The sequence below is a fragment of the Myxine glutinosa genome, chromosome 9 (assembly GCF_964187855.1).
Source record: "Myxine glutinosa chromosome 9, kmMyxGlut1.1, whole genome shotgun sequence".
Taxonomy (NCBI): Eukaryota; Metazoa; Chordata; class Myxini; order Myxiniformes; family Myxinidae; genus Myxine; species Myxine glutinosa.
Window position 1 is genome coordinate 105,091,475 of NC_136269.1, and position 20,302 is coordinate 105,111,776.

Here is a 20,302-nt window from a genome sequence, read left to right on the forward strand (position 1 = left end):
ACACCTCCCTGCATCTTTGGACTGTGTTTATCCTGTCCCCGAGCCAAGGTGCACCTTGTGCCATCGACCTACCTGTCCCTTCCTGCCATCAATCCCTGTGTAAGTCTACCTTGTCCGTTTGTCCGTGGTCTGTCTGGGTAAAGATAAGACTGTATTTAAGTGCCCATCTCTTCTGTGTCTTTACCTCACTCTGCCTTGTAATCAACCCCCCTTTTCTCCACCACTGTAATTATACCCTCCTCCGGAGGTCTTGAGAACTGTACTGCGTCGTTTCATCTTTCCCAGTCGTCGTGTCCTTTCTATCATTGATTTGGCATAGCGCGATTTGGCCAACGTCTGGGTGAATCGGGTGAGTCGGGAAGGAACGGGGAACAACTGTTCGGCCGCGGTTACCTCCGCTCGGTAAATAACATCCAATCCGCGGTCCGTAACAATATATATATATATATATATATATATATATATATATATATATAGATATATATATATATATATATATACACATACATATATATATATATATATATATACATACATACATACATACATATATATATATATATATATATATATATATATATATATATTGTAACGATTTTGAGAAGTGTAACGGGTTTTGAGAAGTGTAACGGGTTTTGAGGAGTGTAACAATTTTGGAGGAAGGATAACGGATGTGAAGAGTATGGTTTTGGTATGGTAACATCCTGGTAATGTAAATAATGGTCGCAGCCGTCCTCCTAATTAATTTCATAGAACATACACGCAGGTCACGATATATCTTTTAAATAGTGTATTTCCTTATTCCATGTAGGCTAAGTATGTGTTTTCCACTAGATTGACTTTGCATTGTATCAAACAAAATAAGCGTAGGCCCTTCCAATTTCCCCAAAACCTCCCTTCCAATTGCCTTCCGCATTTTGGCTGGTTTTCTTCAAACCACCATTGGCCACGAGGTAAGGTTGGGGAAGAAAGGCGTGTCTCCACCTCGTCATAAGAAGCAAGGAGTGAACCAGCCCTAACAGCCAATCAACACCGCGGTGAGTGACCCGGTAGGCGCGCCCTCGGAGTCGGCGGCTTGATTTCGCTGGAGGTGATAAAAGCGACTGCAGGGGACTGCTTTACGAGTCCGGATGAGAGATGACTGGAGAGAGGCCTTGAGAGATACGCTGGGGGATGACCTGGAAGAGGAGCGCAATCCACCGCAAGCCCTACCTACCTACCTACCTACCTACCTACCTACCTGCCTGCCTGCAATACCCCCCTGTCGTTGGAGAGACGCGCTGAACGGAGGGAGACGGCTCCACCCCAGGAAGAGGAGCAGGTGTGCCGAGCCAGCGCGTGACGGCCGCGGATACGCGACGGAGGTTTTCCCGCCAAAACCGCGAGGGGTGCTGCGGCCTCCGACTTTGCCTTCCTCTCAAGCAATCAACCTCGACTCCTCGAGCCATTACCTGCCTGCAATATCCACCGTGTGAGTGTGAACGTCCTGTCCTACTCGTTTGTCTTGGGGATTAAGTAAATGAAATAGAATAAGTTAACAATGCACTGTGTGACTGCTCTTTTCCATCTATTGCTGTAAATAATATTGGTCGCTCTAAAATATTGCTTGTGTGTGTATAATAAATCTGTTCTTCCTCCAAACTCTGTCTTTCTTCTCTCTTCTTCTCTTTCGGTCGCTTTAGAGGTTTCCCAATTGAATATCTGTAGCGCGATTAGTCAACGTTCGGTTGGAATCGGGTTCTAATCGGGGAGTAACTGTTCGGACGCGGTTAAATACACCACCGCTCGGTAAAATAACATCCAAAAACCGTGTCCGTAACAATTGGTAGTCAGGAGATGGGATTCGAACCTGGGACTAAATTTATTTAGCCCAAATTTTGGACACCAATTGTGTTAGTGTCCGTAACAATTGGTGTCGAGGAGTCGGATTCGGACCCGGGACTAAATTTGTTAGGCCCAAATTTTAAAAAAAAAAATCTTGGTCAAAATTACGAGCTGCCAAAATTGTGTTGTTTTATAAAACCCGAATTTTGAGATCGCGCCATGGACAATCAAGGCGATCGGATGTCGGTGGGGGAGATAGACGGGTTAGGGGTAACCCAGGAACCAGGGGAAATGTATGTGGAAGAAAGGGAGGAGGAGAGCAATGAGGAGGCGGTTGAGGGAGTAGCAGGCGTGCAAAATGGCGTCCTCGCGCACGTGGGTGTAGCGGCACCAAATTTTGCCACGCCCGCGACAGTAGCAGCGCCGCCGTTGGATTCGGACCTTTTGTTGCTACAAATCGGTGCCCTTATGGACAAAATGAGGGACGAAGCAAGGGCTGATAGTGCGAAAATGGAAAGCAGAATGATGGGGGTAATGAGGGACGAAGCGAGGGGTACCGGTAAGGAGTTAGACAAGAAATTTGAGGGGTTAGACAATAATTTTAAGGAGTTAGACAAGAAATTTGAGGGATTAGACAATGGGATAGAAGGGGTGAAAAATGGGTTAATGGGGGTAGAAAACAGAATGGCCGCTCAAGAGAATCAGTTAGAGGGGGTGAAAAATGGGTTAATGGGGTTAGAAAATAGGATGGAGGACAAATTGCGGGAAATGGGGGAACAATCCGCCCGGGAAATCGAACAGATGGGGAACCAGATGGAGGAAATACGAAGAGGGATGAGTGAGGAGGTCTCGGGGCTACGCGAGGAGGTAAAGCGAGGCGAAAAGCGTATCGAGAAAGAGGTGAGAAATAATACGGCTAAGTTACAAGGGGGAATAGAAGATCTGACGAAAGGAGTAGAACAGCTGACGGTGGGACAAAAAGAACTAGCGGACCAAGTGGAAAAGAACACTGCAATCATAGGAGGGTTAAAGGCGACACAAAAAGAAATTAAAAACGAATTAATAGCGACGCAGAGGCAATGTCAGATGGTACGGGAGGAACTGACAATGAGGGTGGACGAGGTGACAGAGATAATGGAGACAAAGGACCGGCAGGTGAGGATGCACATAGAGACGGTCACGGTAGCCTTAGAGGACGAACTTGAGGAGACGCACCGGGAAATAAAAGAGGTTAAACAAAAATTAGAGGAAGTGGGAGAAGAGGTGAGTGAAATTAAGAAGGGACGGACAGAAACTAAGAGAGAAATCCGGGAGGAGGTGATGGAATGTGTACAAGGTCTGTGTTCAAATCATGATGCGGTGCTCACTAACCAAATAAAAAGTTTGCAGGTGGCAGAGAAGGTGCGACGAGGTACGGAGGTGAGTGGCAATGTACATGATGTGAGGGGAGATTCAGTCGGCTTGGGGATTGGTTTGGATCCGGGTGTTCGTGAAAGGCCGTTGGTGAGGTGTGTGACAGGACAGGTGTGCGAAAAAAGGGGTGTGCGAGAATGTCCGACCATGGGGTGTGTGAGGAAAAAGTGCACGCCGAGGAGTGAGTGTGCCGTCAAGAGTGAATTGGTCAAAGCGCGTGTGCGAGGGAGCACAGGGAAGCGCGGTGTGGTGAGTGTTACGGAGGAAGTAACGAAAAAGTGTGCGCGGGAGGACGCGCGAGAAAGGTGTGTAACGGACGGGTGCATGGGGAAAGCGCATGCTGTCAAGAGTAAGGGAGAATGCATGCCTGTGGTGAGTGTTACGGAGGAAGTAACGAAGAAGTGTGCGCGGGAGGATGCGCGAGAAAGGTGTGTAACGGACGGGTGCATGGGGAAAGCGCATGCTGTCAAGAGTAAGGGTGAGTGCGCGACTGAGAGTGGAGGTGAGAGTAGTGAGAGTGAAACGGAGCGTGAGCTGGTTGTGATAGGTGAGCGAGGATGTACACCTGGGATGGAAGGATGCACACCTGGAATGGTAGAGCGTGAGTGGGAATGCACGCTGGAATTGGTAGTGAGACACGTGGTTGGGTGTGCGGGTGAGAGCACACCTGTGATCGTCACAAAGGAGGTGACCGAGAAAGGGGCGCGAAGCGGTGTATTGGTGAGGTGTGCGAGCAACGAATGTGTGCCAAAGTGTTCGGTGGTCAGGTGTGTGACCAAGTCGGTGAGCGGAGTGAGTGTACCGAGGTGTGAAAGAAAAGGTACGAGGAGAATGGGAACGGCTGCATGTATGAGCAAGAAAGAGGTAGCGTATGCATGTAAGCCTGCAGGTGAAGCGTCGACGGTAACCGGGTTAAAGGTTAGGTCGACTTTTAGCCGGATCGGGCCCTCGGTGCGTGCCGGGCTTCGCGTGCCGCGAGAACCAGCGGAGATCCGAGCCACGGCGGGTTCGAAAGGACCGCCGTGCGCGATCCACGCTGGGCCTCGCGTGGAGCGGCCGCGTCCGGGCTCCACAAGGCGGAGCGGGCAGCTCGATAGGAAGGGTCGTCATGGCGACCACTTTCTATTGAGACGTGCCGGCAGGTCGAGATCGGGACATTGGATGGCTCCACGCCGAAGTGGTGCATGGGATCTCGGCCCGGGTAAGCCTCCGTCCCTGCCCCGAATGCGGGACGTATCCAGCCGCTGGCAAAAAAAAAAAAAAAAAAAAAAAAAAAAAAAACGACCCGCGTTCATTGCTCGGCTGTACGAAGCCGGGCTGTAGATGTGAATTGGCGCACCGAGAGGATGTAATAAGTAGACGGGTGATGTGAATTGGCGCACCGAGAGGATGTAATAAGTAGACGGGTGATGGTGATAGTGATAGTAGTGATTTGAAACGAAATTTAGAAAAGTGAATAGAATTGGCAGTAAATGGAAAATTTTTGAATTGTTGGATTTGGACGAGCGAAATTGGTAGTGAGAGACCCCCGATGTGGTGGGGTGGCAAATCCACCATCCCTCACAGGTGGGGGCAAATGCGCTATAGATTATGGGGTTTATGGCAGTGAAAACGAGCCAGGGAGGGCTTGGATAATGATAGGGATCTAGCGAAGATGACCTTAGGTAACGATAAGGTTAGTTAGTGACTGATACCTGTAGTGGGGACGCAGGTAGGTTAGTGTGGTTGATAATGACGTGGGAGCGCAATAGTTTAAAGGGACGACTGGGAAGCGCAAGTTTCAGAGGGGAGGAGTTAGCTGAGATGATGCCGTGTGTGGGAGTGATTGAACAGGTGTGATTGCACAGGTGTGCAACTGAACAGGTGGATGGAGCAGTGTATGAGTGAGTGATGGTGATTGTGTATTGTGATGACCAAGTGGTCCAGGAAGAAAGGAGGGTGCAGGTGGCACCAGGTGAGATTGCACAGGTGTGCAACGACAGGTGAATGGAGGGCAGGTGTATGGAATAAATGGTATGGAGTATTGGAATGGATGGTCGTGGAGTGAGTATGGTGGAAATTGTGGAGTGGAGTGGATGGTGCGAAGGTGTGAATGGGGGAAGAGTGGACCCCCATCACGGATACCCGGGGCGGGTAGTGTAAGTGTTAGGTAGAGGGTATAGGTAAATTGTGGTTGGATATTGGCATCTGTGGTGCGAGTGGAAGAATGGTCTTTGGATGGGTGCATTAGTGTTGTGGAAATGGCTGGGCGTGTAGCCTGTTAGTGTGTGTAGTTGGTTTGGGCACTCCACCACTGTGAGGATGTCGGCCAGGTGAGGCCGCAGGTGGGCTCTGGGAGCCGGTAGTAGTTGTTGTGGATGGGGCCCGAGGATCCGGAGGACGGACCCGGGTAGCCCAGTGCCAGAGGGCACCAGTGGGGTGACAGATCCAAGAGGGGTCTTCCCCAGGTAGTTAGGTTAGGGTAAGGAGCAGGTAAGCTCGGAGGCAACTGCAGTGGTGGAGGTGTGCAGGTGGGTAGACCCACTGGGAGAGGTACACGCCACAGCCCAGAAATTGTGAGAGGGCACCGGGAGATGAATCGGGGGAGTGAGACCCCAAATTGAAGAGTACCACAGTTTGGCCAATGGGAATTGGTTATTAGAACCCATAGTGTAAGTTGGCCAATGGATTGGCAGGGAAAGACCCCGGGTAGTGTAAAGTGTGTTAAAGTCATTTAGAGGATAGTTAGGATGAAGGATCTCCTCGCACCATCTGCATCCACTCACCTGAGGTGACAGGTACTCCACACCATGCCATGTTTTGATTATTTTTTATGATGCAAATGTTTGGATTGTGAGACGCATCATGACGTGGGTGTGACATTGTGCTTTGATGTTCCATCTCTGCCTCCTTATGAGGATTGATGATGAATTTGGTGATGGCAAATTTTGAAGTAGAGGGATTGTGGTGACGAATTTGGTATAAGGGAAATATGGGGAAGACGTGACAGTAGTGACGAATTTGTAAATGGGTAGATTTTGTAAATATGGGGTAAGAGCAAGGGTAGTGTAGGTAACAGGGGGGTGACGTACGGTAGGGACGAGCTTTCTCACTTCGCCCTCCGTACGCATTTCACCTTGCATTGCCTTGTTTGACGTGTACCCTTGTGACCTTACCCCTCGCTCAATTGTCTTTCTTTTGTCTCCCACATGACCTGTGCGCCATTGGGTGCCGAGGGGAGCGTGCGTGAGGTGGCCATTGTGCGCCCGAGATTCCCAGAACCAGCACGCATTGCGTTGATGTACCACTTTATGGACCGCTGTTCGGCGGCCAAGTACCACTTGATGGACCCCAGGTTCTGGGGCAGAGCACCTCTGTTGGAGACCGGCCATAGTGGCCAGGGAATCTTGCTTGCGGACCTCGGTAAGGTGGCACCTATGCCAGACAGGTGGACCACCCTTAGTTGGCCCCTGAGGCCCTAAATAAAAATGGACACAAGTTGTGCTTTTTTTTAGTATGTCCAAATAGGCCGCATGAAGCCAGAAGACGTCGGGAAGAACATCGGCCCAGCAGAGAAGGAGAAGACCACCACCAGTTGTTTTGTTGTGTTTATTATGAACCATGGTAACCGCACCGGATGGTGTTTTTGGGTGCTTTGTGGTGTTTGGGTGTTTTTGGGTGCTTTGGTGGTATTGGTACTGGTGCATCGATGCAATGCGTGCTGTCTCCTCCCTCCCAACAGGAATTTCTTTCTCTTGTTCCCTAAAAAGGAAAGAAAAAAACACACAGGTCCTGGGTTGCGTTGTAAATAAGAAATCACGTCATTGTAAATAATGCTCCCCACCGTAAATGTATAGTTTCAGAATAATTCCGTAATTCGGTTAGCTGTGGGCTTGAGTCTGTTAGACAGGATGCAATGCAATAGGGGGACATACTTATTTGTGTTTTAAAATTGTCACACTCAGGGTCAGGTTAATTGTAGAGGGAATTACACCTACATGTCACACTCAGTTAAGTCTAGTAGGCCCGAGGACGTGCCTGAAGAAAGGAGGGTGCAGTGTAACGATTTTGAGAAGTGTAACGGGTTTTGAGAAGTGTAACGGGTTTTGAGGAGTGTAACAATTTTGGAGGAAGGGTAACGGATGTGAAGAGTATGGTTTTGGTATGGTAACATCCTGGTAATGTAAATAATGGTCGCAGCCGTCCTCCTAATTAATTTCATAGAACATACACGCAGGTCACGATATATCTTTTAAATAGTGTATTTCCTTATTCCATGTAGGCTAAGTATGTGTTTTCCACTAGATTGACTTTGCATTGTATCAAACAAAATAAGCGTAGGCCCTTCCAATTTCCCCAAAACCTCCCTTCCAATTGCCTTCCGCATTTTGGCTGGTTTTCTTCAAACCACCATTGGCCACGAGGTAAGGTTGGGGAAGAAAGGCGTGTCTCCACCTCGTCATAAGAAGCAAGGAGTGAACCAGCCCTAACAGCCAATCAACACCGCGGTGAGTGACCCGGTAGGCGCGCCCTCGGAGTCGGCGGCTTGATTTCGCTGGAGGTGATAAAAGCGACTGCAGGGGACTGCTTTACGAGTCCGGATGAGAGATGACTGGAGAGAGGCCTTGAGAGATACGCTGGGGGATGACCTGGAAGAGGAGCGCAATCCACCGCAAGCCCTACCTACCTACCTACCTACCTACCTACCTGCCTGCCTGCAATACCCCCCTGTCGTTGGAGAGACGCGCTGAACGGAGGGAGACGGCTCCACCCCAGGAAGAGGAGCAGGTGTGCCGAGCCAGCGCGTGACGGCCGCGGATACGCGACGGAGGTTTTCCCGCCAAAACCGCGAGGGGTGCTGCGGCCTCCGACTTTGCCTTCCTCTCAAGCAATCAACCTCGACTCCTCGAGCCATTACCTGCCTGCAATATCCACCGTGTGAGTGTGAACGTCCTGTCCTACTCGTTTGTCTTGGGGATTAAGTAAATGAAATAGAATAAGTTAACAATGCACTGTGTGACTGCTCTTTTCCATCTATTGCTGTAAATAATATTGGTCGCTCTAAAATATTGCTTGTGTGTGTATAATAAATCTGTTCTTCCTCCAAACTCTGTCTTTCTTCTCTCTTCTTCTCTTTCGGTCGCTTTAGAGGTTTCCCAATTGAATATCTGTAGCGCGATTAGTCAACGTTCGGTTGGAATCGGGTTCTAATCGGGGAGTAACTGTTCGGACGCGGTTAAATACACCACCGCTCGGTAAAATAACATCCAAAAACCGTGTCCGTAACAATATATATATATATATATATATATATATATATATATATATATATATATATATATACATATATACATGTATATATATATATTGTTACAGATCTGGGACGACGGCTCTCCCGTTAGCAAGGGGGGTTAACCCCTTGTCCGTTATACTGGCCGTTGCCGATCCTGGGGGTCTGTGACGTCACTGGTGGTCAGCCACGACCAGGGTAATCGGGCCAGAGACCCCCAAAAAAGACCCCCCGAATACCTGCTTACCGTGACCTCCCAACCAGCGAGGAGACAGCCCCGCCCGAGTCACGACGGTAACGGACACGCCGAGCGAAGCAAGTCACGACCCAGGCCGTTAACAATTACTAACCCGATTATAGCGGTTTTAATCGTGCCACGTAGACCAATGGAAAGAAAAGACTAAAGCAACTGGATGAAGATGAAACCAAAGCTTGGAGAAGGAACACACATTTATTATAACAACCACCAGAGGAAAAGAAAGATCAAAGCTGTACAAAGATAGATGGATGTAAAAAGAACACAGGGCAGCCTTATCTCTTCAGTCTTACTTATACCCAGGACAGAACAAACAAAGACAGACTCACACGGGGATGATGACAGGAATCGCAGGAGAAGGTCCGTTCAGCTGGCAAAGGCGGCCGGTTCGGCTCGTTCAGCCGTCGAGGTTCCGTTCCGACCTCACGTCGTTGGTTTAAAGCAAACCCGACAACCGCTGGGACAGATATTGCTGCGTCGACTCCACGACCCTCTCTCTCTCTCTGTCAGTAATAATGGGATTTCCTCTCTCAGGCAAGGCACGATCTCTCGCGTCAGGCAACCCTCTTTTGCTGCGCACTCGTCGCCTCTGCTGGTCTCAACGGCTCGTCTCCTCCCATCTCTTCATGCGCGAGCCTCGAACGCATATATTAACTGGTGTCGTGACACGCCCTCGGCCGTTTGGGTCCCGCCCCCGTGCTCTGTTTGCAGCCTTATTTGGTAACGGAGCTGAACAGCTCCGCCCTTGTGGCGAGCCACGGTCACGCCTCTTCTCGGCGACCCCGCCCTTCTTGTCCAATACAGAGCACATGTTCAAAATGGTGGCGAACGCCGCTTTCAAACCAAGGCCAGTTGAGAGGGCGCGCACCCCACGCTTGTCGAGCTGCTTTGCAGAGAGATTGAGAGTTTGCTGGGGTATGGAGTTATTGAAGGGGAGCTATCCTTATTTGTTAATGCAACGTGGTGTCAATCTAGTGGATACAGAGCCTTAATTAAACATAGAATAGGAAATAATTAGCAAGATGATTCTAAGATTGGCTGCGTGTTGCGATGGCCTAGGGTGCGATATTTAATAATTGATAAAAGGGGATTATATTACAAAGGGGGATATTTACAAGTGAAGGGGGGGGGCGGGGTTCCCAAATCTGTAACACTGCACCCTTCTCTTTCCCAGGGCCAGCCCTGGCCCAACAACTTTACTTTTGGTGTGGCACTTAGATGTAAAACCCTCTGATATTACACTGACCCTGAGTGCGACAGTTTTACCAGGGAATTAAATATGTCCCCCTGCGACGTTGCATTCTGTCTAACAGACTTACACCCACAAACTAACCGAATTGCGGAATTAATTTCAAACTACACATTTACGGTGGGGAGCTTATTTACAAGAGACTACACTATTTGGTATTTACAACACTAACCCAGGACCTGTTCTTTTGGGAAACAAAATGCAGATGTTGTTTTTGAAAAGGAGAGGAAAGTGCGATATTTAATTGCACTGCACCGATACACCAACCCACGGGTGCTCTGAGGCACGCATTGATATGCAGCACAACCTCAGAGAACCGATAAAAGCACCATAAGCACCAATAAAGCACCACACCCAAAATACAGCCATGCAGTTAGCACCATCCAGTGCACAGTTATTTCAAACAAAGTTCAAATGTCACTGGTGGTGTCAGCACGGTGGATGGTCCGCCGTGCTCCGATGGTCTGCCGATGGCGATCTTCTGTCTTCTTACTTGGCTGGCCTTCCTGGCTTGCGGCCTGTTTAGAAATAAGGGGAGAAAGCACAGAAAGGGCACAAAAGTGTCCACCTTTTTTATTTATGGCCAACAGGGGCCGACTACAGGGTGGTCCACCTGTTAGGCTTAGGTGCCCCCTCCCGAGGTCCACAAGCCAGCATGCTGGCAGCAAGGCTGTCCCAGCAGAGATGCCATGCCCCATCCCATGGGGTCCATAAGTGGGTGGTGCTTGGCCACAAAACCCGTGGTCAATACGTGGGTGGCCACACAGATCGTGTGGTCCATAGGTGTACCGGTCCAGGCAGCAGGCAGCGGAAGTGTGGGCACACAAATGCAGCGCCGGCACATCCTCCCCCCAGTGCCCAGAGAGCACGGTCCTCGGGTGGGAGACAGGGAGACAGAAGACAGGTGAGTAATGGGTCAGGGCGCAAGGGTACACACTACACATCAAAACAAGGCAATGCAGAATGAGGGGCGAATGGGAGCGAGCTGAGAAAGGTTCTTCCCTACGTACGCCCCCCACATGTGACCTACACTGCCCCCCTTGCCCCTCCCCGTATTTACGAAAACCTACACATTACACTACACCTTACAAATCCGTCGCTATCTGTCTCGTCTTCCCCATATCTCCCCTATACCAAATTCGTCTTCACTCCCACTAATCCAAAATTTGCCATCACCCAATTCATCATCAGTCCCTCCTAAGGAGGGAGAGATGGAATTACGCACAATGTCACACCCACGTCATGATGCGTCTCACAATCCAAAACATTTGCACAAAAAAACAATAACAACCATGGCATGGTGTGGAGCACCGTCACCTCAGGTGAGTGGATGTCGATGGTGCGAGGAGATTTCAATCCTATCTACCTTCTAAGTGACTTTAACACACTTTACACTACCCGGGGTCTTTCCCTGCCAATCCATTGGCCATCTTACTCTATGCGGTTTTAAGAACCAAATTCCCATTGACCAAACTGTGGTGCTTCCTCAATTTGGGGTCTCACTCCCCTGGTTCACCTCCCTGTGCCTTTGCACAATTTCAGGACTGGGTCGTTTGGCTCTCCAAGCAGGTCTACCCACCTGCACACCTCCACCATTGCAGTTGCCTCCGAGCTTACCTGCTCCTTACCCTAACCTATCTACCTGGGGAAGGCCCTCTGGCGCTCTCCCCACTCGGTGCCCACTGGCACTCAGCTACCCGGGTCCGTCCTCCGGATCCTCGGGCCCCATCCACAACAACTCTACCGGCTCCCAGAGCCCACCTGCGGCCTCACCTGGCCGACATCCTAACAGTGGCGGAGTGCCCATTTAACTACACACACTAACAGGCCACACGCCCAGCCATTTCCACGACACTAATGCACCCATCCAAACACCATTCTTCCACACGCACCACAGATGCCAATATCCAACCACAATTTACCTACTCCCTCTACCTAACTCTTAAACTACCCTCCCTGGGTATTCGTGATGGGGTCCATCTTCCCCATACGCACCTTCGCACCATCCACTCCACTCCACAGTTTCCACCATACTCACTCCATACCACCCATTCCATACTCCATATATTCCAGACCATTTATTCCATACAACCATGCTCACCTGTATTTGCACACCTGTGCCATCACACCTGGTGCTCCTGCACCCTCCTTCCTCCAGGACCATTTGCTCAACACAACACACAATCACCATTACTCACTCATACACTGCTCCATACACCTGTTCACTTGCACACCTGTGCAATCACACCTGGTGCCACCTGCACCCTCCTTCCTGCCAGGCTTCTTCAATCATTCAATACAATGCACAACCACAATTGTTCCTCATGCACTGCTCCATACACTTCCACGCTCAATACAATCCACAATCACCATTACACTTTTCACAATACACTTCCGAATACACTTTCAACACTCACACGGCATCATCTGATCTAACTACTCCCCTCTGAAACTCGCGCTTCTCAGTCGCCCCTTTAAACTAAGCACATCCCACGTCGTTATCATCCATTCTAACCTCCCTATTTCCCCGACTACCTGTCTAAAGTCACTACTTACCTCTACCGTTACCTATGGTCATCTCTAGGTCCCTATCATTTTATCCTAACCCTCCCTGGCTAGGTTTTCACCGCCAAACCCCATAAAACTATAGCTCATGTGCCCCCCTTTTGTGCGAGGGATGGTGGATTTGCCATCCCACCACATCGGGCATCTTCTACTATCAATTTGGTCCATCCAATTTCCTGCAAATCTAAATTTGCCAATCATTGCCAATCATTCTACCAATCATTTGCCAATCATCAAATTTTGCCAATCACTTCTGCCAATCCTATTCACTATTCCAAAATTTCGAATCCAAAACACTATCATCATCACAGTCCACTATATCTGAGCCTCGGTGCGTCGTTACATCATTAAAACTCGGCTTCGCAAAGCCGAGCAATGAAATCGGGTGGTTTGGTCGCCTGCAGGTTGAATCCGTCTGGCATTTGGTTCAGGGGAGGCGGTTTGGTCGGGCCGAGATTCCACGCACCATCTCGGCGCGGAGCCTTGCGGCCTTCGGCCCGATGGCTCAATCTCGCCCGGTCGGAACCCCGTCCCCACCAGGGGGCGAGGGTCCGACCTGGCCCCCCTCCCCCGGAATCGTGCCGATCGCCGCTCTGACGCGGCACCGACCATTCAGTGCGGGAGCCGGCCCGAATCGCGCATGACGCTCCGAAGAGCGACGCGCTCACGGTCCCGGCCGGTCCTCGCTGCAAACAAAGCGCACCGCGCACGGAGTGCTCGCCTCGGCTATCCGTCGACCTAAACGCTGCCCCGGTCAACGTCGATGCCTTACTCGCATGCTCACACGCATACGCGACCCTTTTCACACTCCCCAAACCCGGCGTTCCAACGCCGCCCGTACATTCCACACACTCCGTCCATTCCACCACCGCACTCCCTGTTACACACCACACCTCTCGCGCACTCTCTTGCGCACACTCGTCGTTCGCACACTTCGTTCCACACCTCTCCTCCGCTACGTCCTCCGTAACACTCACCATGGGCGTGCACTCTCGCATCCACCCACTCACGCGCTTCAATGGGCTCTTCCACACCCTCGCCACAACCAACTCAGGTGTGCTTTCTCGCACACCCTCACCGTCCATCCCAAGCGTGCATCCTCGCACCCGCTCCTCGGTCACATCCTCTGTGACAACCATGGGTGTGCACTCTTTTGCACACCCGATCACGCGCTTCAATGTGCCCTCTCGCACCTGCGCCACTACCAACTCAGGTGTACACTCTCGCACACGTTCCACCACCACCTTACTCTCCGTGTCACACTCCGTACACTCCGACGTGCATTCTCGCTCGCACTCAGTTTCACACTCGCGCTCCGATGTGCCCTTTCGCACCTGCGCCACCACCAACTCACTCTCCGTGTCACACTCCGTACACTCCGACGTGCATTCTCGCTCACACTCGGTTTCACACTCGCGCTCCGATGTGCCCTCTCGCACCTGCGCCACCACCGACTCGCTCTCCGTGTCACACTCCGTACACCCCGACGTGCATTCTCGCTTGCACTCGGTTTCACACTCGCGCTCCGATGTGCCCTCTCGCACCTGTGCCACCACCAACTCACTCTCCGTGTCACACTCCGTACACTCCGACGTGCATTCTCGCTCGCACTCGGTTTCACACTCGCGCTCCGATGTGCCCTTTCGCACCTGCGCCACCACCAACTCACTCTCCGTGTCACACTCCGTACACTCCGACGTGCATTCTCGCTCACACTCGGTTTCACACTCGTGCTCCGATGTGCCCTCTCGCACCTGCACCACCACCAACTCACTCTCCGTGTCACACTCCGTACACCCCGACGTGCATTCTCGCTTGCACTCGGTTTCACACTCGCGCTCCGATGTGCCCTCTCGCACCTGCGCCACCACCAACTCACTCTCCGTGTCACACTCCGTACACCCTGACGTGCATTCTCGCTCGCACTCGGTTTCACACTCACGCTTTGTAACACGCTCATTCCCCGATACACACTTTTTTCCACAAGCACGCCATTTCCACTCACACCACTCACAGGGGACCCTTCACCAACGCCCGGATGCTTTCTTGATCCCAAGCGCGCGAAAATTCTTTCTGCGCCAAACATCCTTTTACAAAATCTCCCCGCACAATACACAGCACGACTCACCTGGGCGCTTCTTCTTCTTCGCTCCAACACCTGCAAACTTTCATTTGGGTTAAGCACAGCATCGTGATGTGAGCAGGGACTTTGCACATTTTCCATCTTTCCCTGCCGCGAGTGCTTTTCTAAGTCCCCGGTCTCTCCAATTTCAATTCCCACTACTTTTTCTTTACTCACCTCGACGACCGCTGGCTGTATTAAAATTCCCTCTACCTCAGCGGTCGCCGGCTGCCCCATACCCCGGGTCGCGATCTCTCCACCCGTCATTTTACCCGCGCTTTCCTCCGCCTCGCTCAACCAACGCTTCTCAACCTGCTTTACCTCGTCGTGCACCCTTGGGACCTTCTCGCCTGATCTGCTCCCAAGGTTCTCCCCTATTGCCAAATTCGTCCCCATCTTTTCCATATCACACCTGGATTCCTCCCTTTTTGACCCTGTATTCATTTCTTTTAGTTCCTTGGTCATTTGAACACCCATGTTGTTAATTTCTCTGGTGGATATGAGCCCCTGGGCATACATTTTGTTTTCCTCATTCCACTGGGTCAAAAATTTCCACAAATTTGCAAGAAATGGATCCCAAACCGTTGACAATGCGGGCTCGACTGCCGTGACCACGTGCGAGGCGCCATTTTGTGCGCCTGAAACCTCGTGCGCGAGGGCGCCATCTTGTGCACCTGCAACCCCCACTGTTAGTGTTACACCTTCTCCAACCTCCTCCCTGGGGTCCTGGGTCATTAACTCTACCTTATCTTCTAACCCCACCGGCATCCAGTTGCCTTGGTTCTCCATGGCACAACTCAAATTTGGGATATTCTAAAATTTCGGGCGCTCTTAATTTAGACCAAATTTTTTGATGTTATAAAAAATTTGGTTTGGGCCTCAAATCCCACTCCTGACACCATTTGTTACAGATCTGGGATGATGGCTCTCCCGTTAGCAAGGGGGGTTAACCCCTTGTCCGTTATACTGGCCGTCGCCGATCCTGGGGGTCTGTGATGTCACTGGTGGTCAGCCACGACCAGGGTAATCGGGCCAGAGACCCAAAAAAAAGACCCCCCGAATACCTGCTTACCGTGACCTCCCAACCAGCAAGGAGACAGCCCCGCCCGAGTCGCGACGGTAATGGACACGCCGAGCGAAGCGAGTGACGACCCAGGCCGTTAACAATTACAAACCCGATTATAGCGGTTTTAATCGTGCCACGTAGACCAATGGAAAGAAAAGACTAAAGCAACTGGATGAAGACGAAACCAAAGATTGGAGAAGGAACACACATTTATTATAACAACCACCAGAGGAAAAGAAAGATCAAAGCTGTACAAAGATAGATGGATGTAAAAAGAACACAGGGCAGCCTTATCTATACAGTCTTACTTATACCCAGGACAGAACAAACAAAGACAGACTCACACGGGGATGATGACAGGAATCGCAGGAGAAGGTCCGTTCAGCTGGCAAAGGCGGCCGGTTCAGCTCGTTGAGCCGTCGAGGTTCCGTTCCGACCTCGCGTCATTGGTTTAAAGCGAATCCGACAACCGCTGGGACAGATATTTCCACGTCGACGCCACGACCCTCTCTCTCTCTCTCTGTCAGTAATAATGGGATTTCCTCTCTCAGGCAAGGCACGATCTCTCGCGTCAGGCAACCCTCTTTTGCTGCGCACTCGTCGCCTCTGCTGGTCTCAACGGCTCGTCTCCTCCCATCTCTTCATGCGCGATCCTCGAACGCATATATTAAGTGGGGTCGTGACACGCCCTCGGCCGTTTGGGTCCCGCCCCCGTGCTCTGTTTGCAGCCTTATTTGGTAACGGAGCTGAACAGCTCCGCCCTTGTGGCGAGCCACGGTCACGCCTCTTCTCGGCGACCCCGCCCTTCTTGTCCAATACAGAGCACATGTTCAAAATGGTGGCGAACGCCGCTTTCAAACCAAGGCCAGTTGAAAGGGCGCGCACCCCACGCTTGTCGAGCCGCTTTGCAGAGAGATAGAGAGTTTGCTGGGGTATGGAGTTATTGAAGGGGAGCTATCCTTATTTGTTAATGCAACGTGGTGTCAATCTAGTGGATACAGAGCCTTAATTAAACATAGAACAGGAAATAATTAGCAAGATGATTCTAAGATTGGCTGCGTGTTGCGATGGCCTAGGGTGCGATATTTAATAATTAATAAAAGGGGATTATATTACAAAGGGGGATATTTACAAGTGAAGGGGGTGGGGGTCCCAAATCTGTAACAATATATATATATATATATATATATATATATATATATATATATATATATATATATATATATATATATATATACATATATATATATATATATATATACATATATATATATATATATATATACATATATATATATATATATATATATATATATATATATATTTTATATATATATATATATATATATAAAACACAGTTTGTGTGTGTGTGTAATGTTACCGATAGACTCCTAAACGGAGAGGCTCACGTGCTTGATATTTGGTATAGACATGGCCATTGAGCCTGGGAAGAACATGGCCGACCTAAAAAAAATTATTTCATAATATTTTTACCTCAGCGCATTTCAGCGAGGAATATTATGCACAGAATCTGAGCCGGTGGCAGAGCAGCGCGCTGATTCGCTCAGAGCGATCACGTGATGTTCCAACCTTGCCGCCATAATCTCACAGTTACGCCTTCGCACGTAATTCAGAGCGAAAAGCGATTGCGTTTTTTCACATTTCAGCGAGGAACATTGCCATTCACACCACATAGGTTTTTTTTTCTTTCATCTTTAGATCCATATTTTTTGCCATAACGTAGTGCATTATGGCTCGCTCGAGCTCGAGTTAGCCAATCACCTGGGAGCATGAGGCCACGTTGGCCACGCCCACGACACGACGCAGAGTTGCAATCTTGACGAAGACTGACTGTGATAAAGGCAATGGCACCGAAGAAAAGAAATTTGTCGCGTTCAACCTCCCGAGCAAGGAAAATCGCTGATCGGAGACTCCATGAAACCGATGAAGATACTTTTCACCATCGACAAGCCAATCAAGAACGTGTCTCTAGATTCAGACAGCAAGAGACAGAAAATGAGAGAACGGCACGTCTAAACGCCAATCAACAATGTCTGGCGAGGGCCAGACAGCGAGAGACAGAAGATGAGACAAACTGTATTTCAACTGTATTTCAAACAAACTGTATTTCCCATCTACACGGCCATGTACTCCTATTAACGTTATGTAAAGTACATAAATTGTGTGGATTACATCATTTGTGGATGTAATCAATTGCCAGTACCATCTATATCCCTCCCCTCCCTTCCCTCCTCCTCCTCCCTCCCCCTCCCCCTCCCTTCCCCCTACCCCTCCCTTTCCCCCCTACCCCTTCCCCCTCCCCTCCCCCTTCCTTTCCCCCCTCCCTTTCCCCCTCCCTTCTTCCTCCCACCTCCCCCTCCCCTCCCCCCTCTTCTCCCCTCCCCCTCCCCCCTCTCCTCACCCCCATTCCCCTCCCCTCCCCTTCCCCTCCCTTTCCCCCCTACCCCTTCCCCTTCCCCCTCCCTTTCCCCCTACCCCTTCCCTTTCCCCCTACCCTTTCCCTTTCCCCCTCCCCGCTCCTCCCCTCCCCCTCCCCCTCCCCCCTCCCTCTCCCCCTCCTCCTCCCCCCTCCCCTTCCCCCTCCCACATCCCCCCTCTTCTCCCCTCCCCCCCATTCCCCTCCCCTTCCCTCCTCCCCCTCCCTTTCCCCCTTACCCCTCCCTTTCCCCCCTTCCCCTTCCCCCTCCCCCTCCCCCTCCCTTCCCCCTCCTCCCTCCCTTCCCCCTCCCCTTCCTCCTTCCCTGTCCCCTCCCCCTCCCTTTCCCCCCTCCCCCTTCCCCTTCCCCCTCCTTCTCCCCTTCCCCTTCCCCCTCCCACCTCCCACTCCCCCTCCCACCTCCCCCTCCCCCTCCCCCCTCTCCTCCCCTCCCCTTCTCCCTCCCCCCTCTTCTCCCTTCCCCCCCCATTCCCCTCCCCTTCCCCCTCCCCCTCCCTTTCCCCCCTACCCCTCCCTTTCCCCCACACCCCTTCCTCTTCCCCTTCCCCCTCCCCTCCCCCTCCCTTCCCCCTCCACCCTTCCCCCTCCCCTTCCCCCCTCCAATGCTCTCAAGCAGCATTTTTACCACATAGATTGTGCAGGTCCTCACTATTATTTTGTCATAAAATTGTTCGTTGGATAAGCGAAGGTGACGGGTTTCTTTGATGTCCGTGATAGCATGATAGGGTAGCGGAAAGTGTTAAATATTTTGCTGCTTTGATGTACGAATGTGCGTTTGCTTTTATGAGTGGGAGGAGGATGAGAAAAGCGGGGGAAGATAAAGATGGCACAGATTCGGGAGGGAGATGTTGAGGTTTCCGCGGGGGTGGCGGGGTAAGGACTTGTGGGATTTTGGGGAGGGGATTGAGGAGTACAAATACAAATACACTTTTTATGTGGATGGAGGTCATGTTTTCATTCGTCTGTTTGTCTGTCTGTCTGTCTGTCTGTCTGTGTGTGTATCTATCTGTCTGATAATGTCTGTGAGCAGGATATCAAAGTTATGGACGGATTTGGACAAAATTTGGTGGACAGTTTGGGTGTGCAACAAGGACGAATCTATTAGATGTTGGTGAAGATCAGAATACTACAATTTTAAATGTGATTTTTCACCATTGAGAGATAGGGCCAAAAATGATACATGTCACGATATGTCAAAAAGTTGCGGACGGATTATTTCGTCTTTTTATCAGTTACTTCAATATATTTCAAATCTATTCTGCAGGAAATAAAGGGGCAGTAGGAGCTTCATTCGTGTTTGGAGGAACTTCTCTTGGTTTCGTAAACAGTCACCTGACCTCAGGAAATGAGAAAACGTCCAGGTATGACACAGTGAAGTAATAAGGAATTTCAGTAAAATTGAGGATCATGAACAAATAAGAAACGGTATTCCCTATTTTCTGAAAGAGCAAGGCACCACACCAACTCTCAATGATCCGAGTTTGTTCAAATGGTAAAGGTTTGGCCAACACCTTTATTCTGCAACCAATTTGTGACATTTCCATGTTTCACGTCATGAAGTAAAACTAAGCTCTGCTGTTGTTTTGAATGGCAGCGTTTCATTGCATGTGAATATATTAGGTTGAAAATATAATTTCAGGTCAAGTTTCATTTAATATTTTTGCAAAGGCTGTTTTTGGTAATGCTATTAAATCCAAGTTTATAAAGATTTTGTTTCTCATGCTCTCAACATTCTCACCCAATTCTTGATTAAGCATTGTGACAATTTCCAACGAGAGCGAAGTTGAGAAATGGCAAAAGGTTCCACCAGGAATGATCCAATATCAAATTTTGAGTTCAAAAAATCTTCTGTTTTGACCAAAACTCTCCACCCCATGGGGCATGAACTGGGGGTAAAATCTCCAAAAATCGTTACATTTATCATATGTCCCCCAACGTTGATTGCATATACAAAGTTTCATTTTAAAATGTGCCAGTAATTACATTTTTATGCCTTTTATGTTGGGTTGTCCGTCCAGCTGTCTGTGATAGGTTTTCGTTACCGCAATAACTGGAGAACGTCTGAAGGGATCTTAGTCAA

General features: G+C 50.1%; 2 protein-coding genes across 2 annotated transcripts in view; both read left to right on the forward strand.

The window, feature by feature from the left end:
• LOC137435139 (autophagy-related protein 16) overlaps positions 1-20,302 on the forward strand; it is a 307,119-nt gene that overhangs the window by 116,974 nt on the left and 169,843 nt on the right. The gene's annotated exons all lie outside the window — the stretch shown is intronic.
• Positions 1-20,302, forward strand: part of LOC137435134 (phosphatidylinositol 3,4,5-trisphosphate 5-phosphatase 2A) — a 136,837-nt gene that overhangs the window by 91,666 nt on the left and 24,869 nt on the right. The window contains 1 exon segment of the mRNA XM_078784626.1: positions 19,487-19,583. Coding sequence (XP_078640752.1) covers positions 19,487-19,583 — 97 coding nt within the window.